At 42.0% G+C, this 12,460-nt stretch overlaps 1 protein-coding gene across 16 annotated transcripts in view; it reads right to left on the reverse strand.

The window, feature by feature from the left end:
- LOC140615803 (phospholipid-transporting ATPase IB) overlaps positions 1–12,460 on the reverse strand; it is a 570,784-nt gene that overhangs the window by 466,698 nt on the left and 91,626 nt on the right. For all 16 annotated transcript variants that reach the window (XM_072795750.1, XM_072795748.1, XM_072795745.1 and 13 more), the window contains one exon: positions 11,466–11,610. In XM_072795750.1, the coding sequence (XP_072651851.1) occupies positions 11,466–11,566 (101 nt within the window). In that variant the 5' untranslated portion in view covers positions 11,567–11,610. The remainder of the gene's footprint in view (positions 1–11,465; positions 11,611–12,460) is intronic.

Below are 12,460 nucleotides of genomic sequence, written 5' to 3' on the forward strand. Positions count from 1 at the left end.
TTTATGGCTGCTTATGGGCCAGTTGCTGCTTTTTACACGTGGGAATCACAAGAAGCCTCACTGTAAAGGAAGAACTTCCCCATCAGCTGAGCATGGTCTAGACTGGTTTACCAGGTGAATTAATGCATTCCCAAAATAGACACATGTTCATGTTGCAGGACAAATGAATTATGAGCATTAAGAATTTCAGGGTATGTATATGTGGGAATACATTTAAACAAAGTGGTGGAAGAAAACTGGTCAAAGAATTAGTAGGAACCTCTCATTAGTTTATTTTTGCTTTGTAGTTCTATGACTTTATAATCTCTACAATGCTTGGTTTACAAATATGGTTAACCCAGGTCAAGATCTCCATATCGAGAATACCAGTGATATGGTACACACACTCCATCCTGTATTTAAAATTATTTCTCTCATAATGTCTCGGCTTATGTAGTAAACAAAACTTTATAAAAATATAAATGGCAATGAAACCGACAACTGGTAGCAGGCAAAACAGTAATACTGAGAGAAGTGAATGTCTCTGTCTGCCCTTGGCATAGTCATTATATGAAATAATTAAACTGATACATCAACAATAGAGTGATTAAGGAACTCTAATTTATAAAGGTAACATTAAAAATTAATATGAGGCAGTTTTAACAAAGACAGAATACTAGGTAAGTAATTGCAATACTACTCAGCAAACAACCTTACTGTCTCAAAATAAAGAGCTCTATTTTTAAATTGTCAGGGCTTTGGAAACGCATTTCATATGTGAGACAGTAATACTTTCAAGACCTCCACCTTTCCTGGAATACAAACAAAGGAGTAATATTTTTGATTGGATAAGAATACTCCTTTATATAATTGAATAACAATGAAGTGTTCAAATTAAATATGATACACAGCATTCCTTAGGGAGACTCGAAGCAGAGTCCAAATGGCTGAAAAGCTGACTGTCCAGAACAAGGAAGGAAAGAAGGAAGGAAAGGGAGGGAGAGAAAGATACAGACTCTATGTTCATAACTCCATAACATTCTAGTTCTCCATTTGGACCAGGAATATGATTTTCGCCATTCTGTGGTCACCAATCTTCATTGGTGTTTGGTTGCAGGTGGATGCTTCAATGAGTTTAGTGAGAACCTGACTCTGTTCTCTCCATACAGCCAAAAGCAGCTGTCATTTCTTAATGTAATGATGATATACACGCGCACGCACATGCACATACACACGAACACATCTTAGCCCTGTCTTATGCTCTCAGTACAGCATGCCTGCCTTAGAAGTTGCAGACCAGGAAACATATACAGAAGCCCCTCACACCCCAAATCCACCTTGTTATTCTTTAACTTGCATGTTCACTCCTCAAGTACCCTTAGTCCCTTACGTAGGGTAGTACTCAAGTACACCTTCCTTCCCCTTCCCCCCCAGTTATGTTCTGGCTCTCAAATAATTGGATAGTGAGCAACGTAAGTTGTATAAAAGAACATTAGTGATAACTAAGATTTTCAGCTACTCTTTGCACACAGTATACCTAATACCACCTTGGTTACCACCACAGTATATCTATATACACTTTGGGTTTTACACACACACACACACACACACACACACACACACACACACATATTCTCATCAAATTCCTACCAGTCTATGAGGTACAGCACTATACTTTCTGGTTACTGAGTCAAATATCTTGGAATCAAACATTATCTCAAGGTAGAGAAAGATCTGTCAGAAGCTGAAGTGACTCTGTTGAGCTGATGCCACTCCCACCTTGCTGAAAGAGGGAGACAAAATGATAGCTCTATGCCTTGATGACTCAGCTAACAGAGGTCACCACATATACCTCTGATCCCCTGGAGTGGAGTAACTAAGCAAAAGGGAAGTTTGTGCTATTTTGAAGTCACTGACCTTGCCCTAACTCAGTTCAGTAGAGTTTAGAAAAAAAAAAAAAAAAACCCTCAGGAATATGAGAAACATTGTTAGCACTTTCTCTGTCGCCAAACCGGAACCCTGAGGACCACGCCTATCTATTCCTCCACACACTCATGACCTCCCATCTGACCACCCCTAGTGACTTGTGCTTCTAAAACACTACAGCCCCACACCTCACCTCGGACAATTACAACACTAAACTCTGCTCTAAATACCACAGCGTGCTAGAAGGTTCTCAAACACAAACACAATACTTTACTGTGCTTTTCAAAGCTTTTCCTGGCTACACCTAACCCATCTCTAGTAGCCAGGCTTCTCAAAGCATATCATCCATCATCTCTGACTGCTTCCACATCCTTGCTGGAAAGACACACACTCGGCTTTTCTACTTCTCTGCACCTTCACATGTGCTGTGCCCCATGCCAAGGACACCCTCCCCACATGAACCACACCTTGTCTTTCAGGCTGACCTCAAACTTCTCTTCCAGCCCAGCTCACCAATCACCCACCTGCAAGCTTCCCCCCATTCTGCTTCCTGCCTCTCCCTGCAGCACAGCCAGGCACCCAGCCCCAATTAAGTATGCTTGGTAAAAGGGACTGAGGTGCATTTCTAGTATATATCAAATGCAGGGCCAGATATGGTGCTAAGTCTCACTGCTGTGACCAGTCTCAGTGCTGCTGGGGTCTGAAGTCAAAACCAGAATGGGTCAGACCAGATAGACTATCTTCTTTGGAGATAACCTAAAACTGGTGGTTCCTAAGTAGAAGGCAGGAAGAGGTCATCAGCTTTATGTGTATATGCACTTCCAAACAAGTAAGATTTAACGTTTATTGAAGGGATTGGCACTGGTGCCCCAACATGGTCCTATGTAATGTGGTTTGAGGGAAAGCTCTCAAAGGAGGAGAGAGGGAGTTGGTGGTGCAATGAACTAAACTGTGTCCCTTGACAATTGATATGTTGAAGCCCTGCCCCCCAATGTGATAGAACTTGGAGATGGGGTCTCTGTGAGGTGATGAAGTGGAGCTGAGGTCATGAGCATGGGGCCCCATGATGCGCTTCATGCACTTATCAGAAGGGACACCAGAGAGCCAGGTCTCTCACTTCACCACATGAGCACATGGCAAGGCAGCAGCTATCTACAAACCAGGAAGAGGGCATGCACCAGAACCTGGCCATGTTGCCACTCATGGTCTTGGACTTCAAGCCTCTAGAACTGCAGGGAAAACAGTGCTTATTATCATGAGAGAATGTTGTTCAAGCCACCTAGGCTATGTATACTCACGGCAACCTCAGAAGACATTCTCACGGCAACCTCAGAGGACTAACGAGGGAGTGACAGTGGTACCCTCTCCTGTCTGTTCGCTCCACTTATTACTACATAGTTCCATTTCTGTGTCCAGTTAGGTGTGTATATGGAGTAATTTAGCTAACTTCAGCTCAACTAACCCTCGCAAGGACAAGTGGCTTAAGAATCATGCAATGAAACTAACCACAGATTGAAAATAAGCAAATGACAAACAAACAAAAACACAAAAACTGACCTGATAGTCCCCTTTCTAATAAAAGCTCTTCAAATCCATTCTACCAGGTTAAATATTGGGACAATTTAATGAAATCTGATTAAGTCACCCAAAAGTATTCAAAATAATCAAAATTATTAACATAGATTTACATCTAATTCTTAACTGAGAACCTTCATAAATACATGTTAAGTCTTGAGATAAAAACTAATGATAGTAATATATGTACAGATACTTAATATACATATTAAAGTTTCATGGTAAGTGTTTTACTAATGGGACATGTGATCGAAACAGTCTGGAGACCATGGACCTAAACCTAGAACTTCGATGAGAACACTAAGCCCACTCTCAAGTGGATGTCTTTTCTCAGGCAGTCCTGAAACTAAAACTGGCCAACACTCCTTTGGAGTGATAGTTTATGTAACAAATACCAAAGATATATAGAATAATTCTCAAAATGACCAGCAACATCCCAAATTCAACCCCAAATCCTTTTTTAACTGTATGTAATATAAATCAGTAAGGGTAGCTAAAAATATAGAATTCAAGAGCTGCTTTAAGAGAAAAGGTTCGATCAGCATTTATTTTTTTTTCCAATCAGCATTTAAATGATCAAACCCAACCTCATGGATTTCAGGAAATTTCTTTGTAAAACAGCCCTGCATGTCTGACCCCAACAATGGTCAGACCTCTCCTTTTGTTCTCTGTAAGCATTGTCCCTCTTGAAAGGGATGCTGATTAGCATTTCTGAGTAAGCTTTTGCTGTCTGTTGAGTGACTCAGCCACTAAGTGGAATAAGCACTTAGATGCTACTTTCTAGAGAACTATACAAAGGCTCACGTGACTAAACTCTGACCACAGACTTTTCTGCATTTACTTTGCTGTAAATTTCAACTTCTGTACAAGTAGGTCAGATGCTATGCAAACAGACTCTCAGTGTTGTCATCTAAGGAATGTTGTTTGACACCCAAGGAGTAAGTATTCTCCCATCTAATTAGCATAACAAACATGTCAAGAGATGGGTCCAGTATACATGACCATCAACCCTTCAAAGCTATGTCTGTCTCCAATAGAGGACCCAAACATGTCCCAAAGCACCAACACAAAGACAGGACTATAGTATTCAGTTCCTATTCCCCCAGACACTTCTGGTTAGTTTTTCAAATATTTTGAGGTAACTGTCTTTACAGAAGAGTCACAAAAATAATAAAAGAGTTGCCATATATCCTTCACCCAGGTTCCCCACAAGGTTAATATGACCATAAGCATAAGGATCAAAACTAATAACACTGGATGTCACCTACCTCAAAAAAATTACTAAGACAAATATGAAAATAACACTGGCACAATACTAATCCAGCTACACCATTTATTCAAAGTTCAGTTTCTCCACTAATGTACTTCTTCTGCTCCAAGATCTGATTCAGAACTCACACTACATTTAGTTGCCCTAGGTCCTTAGTCTCCTCTACTTCTGGTTCAATTTTAACTTGTTTTTTTTTCACAAATTCTGATATTCAATTCTTTGTATTGGTAAGAATCAGAAATGCTCACAAGCTCACAGAAGGCAGTAAGACTTAATAAAATTTGAGAGTAGAGGATAAGGGAAATAAGTTACTAACTGAAACTCTCAAGCCAAATGCCTTTACCTACTTTCATCAATAAGAATGGCATAGACGTGTCTTGGACCGAATTCAAGGTATGCTCCCGATCCATCCATACAAGGGTCAGCTTGATAAAGAAATTATCACTTGAGTCTGTTTTCCTAGACACGTGCTGCTTCTGTACAAACATCAAATACAAAACTGGCCCAAGGCTGACACGCATTTCTGTCTCTAAAAATACACTTCAGGAAAGCCCATGCTTTCAATGGTTACCTGAAATACAGTGCTAAAGTTTCCTCAATTTGAATATTTTTATCTGTACCATGCCTCAAAAGCCTCGTCCAAGGGTGTAAACTTGATAACGTTCTAATAGCAAGAATCTTCTACGGCATTAGTTGCTGCTGGTATGTACAAATTAAGAACTCCCAACATGCAGTGACATTCATGTGCAGAAAATACACCGCCTGGTTTGGAGATTAACCAAGTGTATCTACCTCTAAACTAAAAAGTGAAGAAATGAGTAAATGGTCACTAAGTGAGGAGATGAGATTAGCTTGACTAAACATCTCACTATGTATACACACATCAAATCATGTTGTACATTTTCAATATATACAAATTAAAAATACATAAATAAGTCAATAAAAACAGTGTACATAAACAGTGTACATAGAACACCTTGAAGCTGTTTTGAGGCAGGTAACAAGAATGCTCTCAACAGAAATTACTCTTTTTTTAAAGAGATTTTATTTATTTATTTGAGAGAGAACATGAGTCGGGAGAGGGGCAAAGGGGGAGGGAGAAGCAGACACCCCGCCAAGCAGGGAGCTTGATATGGGGCTTGATCCCAGGACCCCGAGATCATGACCTGAGCCAAAGGCAGATGCTTAACCGACTGAGCCCCCAGGTGCCCCACAAATTACTCTTGATGAATATTTTACATATTTTATTTTTGCCAAGCTTAAGTGTTGCAACCAGATGCTACCTAAATTCTTCAAGCTTTGGAAGAGAATCCTCCATCCTTTCAGCACTCAGTAATATTAGATCTAGAATAATGTATGTCATCTATCATGGCTATTCCAGCACAAACTGGCATCTCAAGATTCTGTGCCCCTCGTTCCTTTGACAAACACGCACCCTCAAACATTAGGATCCCAGCACAATACCATAAAACTTTGATACTCTCAAACCTACCACACAATGCTCAATTCCTTTTTCTAGAAAGGCAAAATTCCATTTTAAACTTATCTTAGCAAAAACAATATTAAGCAATTTTCCTTTAAGACAAACCAAGAAGAGGGATCCCTGGGTGGCACAGTGGTTTAGCGCCTGCCTTTGGCTCAGGGCGCGATCCTGGAGACCCGGGATCGAATCCCACGTTGGGCTCCCGGTGCATGGAGCCTGCTTCTCTCTCTGCCTGTGTCTCTGCCTCTCTCTCTCTCTCTCGGAGTGTGACTATCATAAATAAATAAATTTAAAAAAAAAAAAGACAAACCAAGAAGAAATGCAAAGCTTGACAAAGCTCAAATTATTGCTTTAATGAAGATTTTTGTTAGCTAGAACTCCCACCTTAAATGATTCATTTGAAATAGAGTATCTGTAAACATTCCTAACTTGCTATGAAGACCTCACTTCAAACTGCCTCACAGCCTTGGAACTATTTCAAATGACATGCTGATAGTCACATAAAAGGACTGCATACACCTGATCTTGATTGAAACAATTTTCAATCCTTGTTTCTTGATCAGTAAGTTTCAAGGTATTTTCCAGAAAAAAAATTAATTTTAATCATTATTTAAAATTTAGATATACGAAATTAAAGATTCACCACCAGGTTGCTCTAAATAATAAGCTTTCCATAAGCATTTAATATTTAAGTTAAAACACTTAAGATGAAATAATAGCATTCATATGAAATGTCCAGAATAGAGAAATCTACAGATATAGAAAGGAAATGAGTGGTTGCTCAGGGCTGGAAGAAGAGGTAGGAAGAGGGCAGCTAAAGGGTATGGGATTTCTTCTGGAAGTGATGAGAATGTTCTAAAATTGACTGTAGTGATGGTTGTATAACTCTGAAAAACACTAAAAAGCAATGAACCATATACTTTAGTAAATTAATTATATGGTATGTAAACTATATCTCAATAAAGCTATTATAAATATTTATAAGGAGATTGTACACCAGAAAAAAAAAGAGATCTTGTTAGGTGGGTATATACAGAATCTTACACATGTTTGTATGTACATTATAATATTCCATTAATTACTACTCATAATTAAGGCCCTAGAAAAATCAATGCTTAGGAGAAAAAGACCTATTTTCTCATGATTACAATAATCAAAATTCACTGGCTTCAATAATTCTAAAATTGACTTACACCTACCACAGCTTTAAATCAATCACTAGTGTTATTATTTTCAGTGTCAAAACAAGAACAGGGTTTAAAGAGACATTTACTGACATAGGGCAGATCCTCCTGGAATTTCAAGGAATTGCTTGGGATTTGGAGTTACCATGTCTGATATTCCCCCAGGGGGCCAAGGCCACAGTCAACTCCAGCAGTGACCTTACTCCTCCTCACCAGACCCAGCCTCTTTATTGGATACATTAGTTGAAACAACAGCCAAATTTTCACTGCCTGTCCTAAATTGTACCATTCAGCCCCTCACCAACCTTCCCCCAATGCTGGACAACCACATCCCTCCTTAGCAAACTCTGATCTCTTTTCTGAAGTCAAAGTGCCAGGTGCCCGTAAATGCAGTCACAGAGCAACTGCCATGATCCAAGGCTCTGAGCCATAAAGGGCCTGGAGTGCGGAAGTAAGAACACCAGCCTCCTGAGGCGCAGAGCAGCCACAAAGTCAGCACCCTTGACTCCTCGACTAGAATGAATCTAATCTGTCCCCCTGTTCCCTTCTTTTCAAAAACTGATTTAGAAGCAAAAAATCCAGGATACATACTCCATGTCCCTGCCTCAAAAACAAAAAACAAAAAACAAAACCTTAACCCTTTCTCAAGAAAAATTAAGAAAAAAAATAATTTATCAACTTCCTTTTATGAAAATAGTCCTTTGTATAGCTTTATCAACTTTTAGCAAATTTTCATGGCCAAGACTAAAAGTGGTTTTTTGTTTGTTTGTTTGTTTGTTTGTTTGTTTGTTTAGATCTTATTCATTCATTCATGAGAGACACAGAGAGAGGCAGAGACATAGGCAGAGGGAGAAGCAGGCTCCCTGCAGGGAGCGCAACTCAGACCAGGCCTCCAGGATCACGCCCCGGGGCCGAAGGCAGGTGCTAAACCCCTGAGCCACCCAGGGATCCCTAAAAGTGTTATTAAAAGAATTAATGTTTTGGGGTGTCTGGGTGGCTGAGCCTTAGGCTTCGGTCATGATCTCAGGATCCTGGGATTGAGCCCCCACATTGGGCTCCCTGCTCAGCAGAGAGTCCACTTCTCCCTCTGCTTCTGCTGCTCCCTCTGCTGTGCTCTCTCTTACTCTTTCTGCCAAATAAATAAATAAAATTTTTTTAAGAAGACAATATTTTTATAAGACTTGACCTCAGCAATATTAAAGTACAAAAATAATGTGGCTCAACATTTTGCAAAATCCTTAAGCTTTAATGTCAAGAAGTTTTATAATCAGTTCCTTAATGAACTAGAATTCACATTACCATTAGTAATTCCCCTAAATATAGAGTTGAGGTGAAGTGAATACTCAAAAGCCATTTTACAAAATAGCAAGGGCCACATTTTAATTTTGTAGACCCTATTCAGTGGGTCTGAGTATGTCATGTTCACATTATAAGCCAAGAACTTAGAAACTATATGAATTTTAATATTTAATGATATATTTTAACTAATGGAATTATATTCCTATACAAGACTTTAAATAGAATAGTTGGTGTCTACCTATTTTACTCGTGGCCAACCCCACTGTATGTCTATTTCCATACTTATTCCTCCCCTGACTCCAAAAAAGTACAACTGAAACTATACAACAGGTAGCCAGTTGAAAAATTCAGATAATAAAATCAGCCTCAAAAGTCAGCTTTGCACTAGTATAGTGCAGCCACATTATCAAGACTTTTAAAAATCTTTATCTTCCATATAATTCAAACAAAACAAAGACCCTTATTTTCCCAACTTTAAGCATGCTTAAATGAATACCAAAGTCAAAGACATTAAGAACTAAGATAAAGTACTACTTGAAAATATCCTAAGATTTTAAAAAAATCTTCAATTCTATATCCTTCTTATGTAGTGTGTACATAAATACATATATGCATACATATATATATTGGCCTAATACATTTACTGTTTATAAAGCACATAATATAGAGAAAAAGGCAGTACTACATATAAATCTCTTGAATCCCAAAATCGAGCAAAAAAGAGACAAGATCAGATCCTTTTTAAAGTAACCTTTCCATCTTTTTAAAAGTAATTGAAACATATATAAGGTATGAAGAAATGGAACTGTATTGGCAATGCAGGATTCCAAATGGTTTTAAGTGTATTCACAGAGTTGTGCAATCACCAGCCCAGAATGAAACCCCATGTACATTAGCAGTCACTCCCATTTCTCAACCTCTTCCCACTTTCCTAGCCCTAAAAGTCACTAATATATGTCTCAATGGATTTGCCTCTAGACATTTCCCGTAGGTGGAATGAGTGAGGCCTTCTATGACTGGCTTCTTTCATTTTATAAATGTTTAAGTCTCACCCCTATTGTAGCATGTATCTGTATTTCATTCCTTTTTATGGCCAATAGTATTTCATTGCATGGATAGGCCACATTTTATTTATTCATTCATCAGTTGATAGATATTTGGGTTGTTCCACTTCAGGACTATTGTGAATAATGTTGCTCTGATCATTTGTGTACATGTTTTTGTATGCACATAGGTTCTCCTTGATCTTGGGTTGGTGGGTCACATGGTAATTTTACATTTAACCTTTTGAGAAACTGCCAAACTGTGTTCCAAAGCAGCTGCACCATTATCCATTCCCATTATCAAGATATGGAGGGCTCCAATTTCTCCATATCTTCGCCAACACCCAATGCCTGTTATCTTTTTTTATTAGAGCCATGTGAGTGTGTGAAGTAGTAACTCATTGTGGGTGCTGCTCTGTATTTTAAACCAAGCCCACACATTCTTGAATGGGACCTCAGCTACTCTTCTAGGCTACACTTTTAGGTGAAGAATGTGCCCTAATGGTCATTCCTAAAACCCAAAATAAAGCCAAGATAATCTAATACTCCCTTAATAAATGAAGGTATCATCTCCATATAAAATGCATCATTATTCTACCATAAATTCTGTCAAGCTACAGTCATGCCCAGTAGCCAATCCTTTTTCAATAAAGATATCAGCCTAAGCAGCCTATGTAAGCGCTAATGCTGTAGTGCAATACTTAAACATGCAATGAAGTTTTAATCAGGGCTTTCAAGAAACACTGGATTGAAATTCAAGCCTGTCAATAATCTACGTGTAACCTGATCATTTAACTTCTTTACACCTGAGCATGATGCTCTGAGCCACTCACAGAAGTATATCCTCTGAAGTCACTCACATAAAGTTGTCTAAGTCAGAAAGTTTAATGAAATTTGAAAAAGCACTAACACCCATGCCTAAAGATCTAGCTTTGCACAGCAGAAAGAATTTTAGCTATAGTAGTCAGAAAAGGTGGTTGCTACTCACAGCTTGCTAGTTAGTAGCCACATGACCACATGACCAGTACATTATTGAACATCTTTCTACCTCAGTTTCCTGATCTGAAGGTAATGCCTTCGAGAGGTTACGAGGATTCCTTGATCTAGTAAAACTAAAGCATTGGACACAGTAGCCAGCAAAAAGCAGACACTTGCATGTTAACAGAAAGATGGATGGAAGGTAACTCTGGGCAAAGTTTCCCAGCAAACAGAGACCTCATAACCAATGTTGGGGACCATTTAGGGCTGAATGCGAGTCCCCGTGACCTATGGGATTCCTTTATAAAGCATTCCCCACCACCACCACCACCACCACCACCAAAAAAATAATAAATAAAAATAAAGCATTCCCCCATATTATGGTCTGCAAATTGATAAGGAGAGCTATCATCTGGCTTAAAACAGGTCTAGGAGAAATTCTTGGAAGGGAGCCCAGGGATGAAAAGATAAGGAGAGACCTCATTTTTTGTCAGGAACACGAGAATAAAAACTTCCTCGGGGCTCACGGCGAGCCCGAGCCCAGAAGGGATCCCACGGAGACCAGATAAAGGCTGTACCCGCCCGACCCCACCGGGGCGCAGGCAGAGGGACCGCGGGCGCCAGAGGGCGGGGGAGGGGAGGGGCTGCGGGCAGGGGCGCGGGCCGCGCGGCGGGGGAGGGCCACGGCCACCTGCCGGCCACCTGCCCGCCACCTGCCCCGCGTCTACCTGATCTGGTTGTCACGGAATTTGTTGAGATGCGGTTGGTTGAGGTAAATGGTGCGGGCCGGCGCCTCCAGCTGGTCTCCAACAGACGTGGCCCGGGACATCTCATCCTCTGCCTTCCTGTAGCCCGAAGAAGGACGAACAGGTCCTGCAGAGACGGGGCGCGGGCAGAGAACCAAACACAAAGAAGTCAGGCCGGGCGGGAGCGGCGAACGCGGGCGACGGGCTAGCGGGCGGGGCCCCGGGGAAGGATGCTCCGCGCGAGGCCGGGCCGCCTCTGTACCGTGGCTCCCCCTGGAGACCCGCCGCCGCAGCTGCTCGCGGCTCGCCCCGCCCCCGCCCGGGTCCCCGGGGCGCCGAGCCGGGAGCGCTCCCGCCGCCGACTCCGCCCCGCACCCCCCCGCCCGGCTGCGGCGCGAGGCCCGGCTGGGGGCGGGGGGGCGGGGGGGCGGCGGGGCCGCGGGCTGGGGCCTCCCCCCACGCCCCACCTGCCCGGGCGGGCTCCCCCCTTTGGGTCCAGGGGCTGCGCTCCGGGGCCCGGTTCTCGGGCGGCTTCGACTGCGCTTAGGACAAAGATACCAGCAGAGGGGATGCGCCCTGCATTTCAGTCGCCGCATAAAAGGATGGAGAAAGCACATCGCCGCGCCCCACAAACGAGAGCTGCCCGACCCTCAGGGTGATGGGCTCGGCTCCACCGCGGCCGGAGCGCCCAGCTCCTCCCTCCCCAGGGGCGCGCGGCCACCTGCGAGCGAGCGGTAGCGCTACCAATCCCAGCTCTGGGGGGGATGCGGGATCTTTCACTTATGGCTCCGGTGAGGCGTCTGTGGTTAAGATACAAGCAAGTCTGTCTCCTTAAGAGTTGATTTCAGTTCTATAGTCAAGGCTTTCTGTGAGCTCAACCTCCCCACAACCTTCAGGTAGGGAGGTGTCTGCATGGAGAATAATGACACACCCATTACTCACACTACCACACCGGAGGACACACATGCTTCAGCTAC

This window comes from Canis lupus, chromosome 24, assembly GCF_048164855.1.
Source record: "Canis lupus baileyi chromosome 24, mCanLup2.hap1, whole genome shotgun sequence".
NCBI lineage: Eukaryota > Metazoa > Chordata > Mammalia > Carnivora > Canidae > Canis > Canis lupus.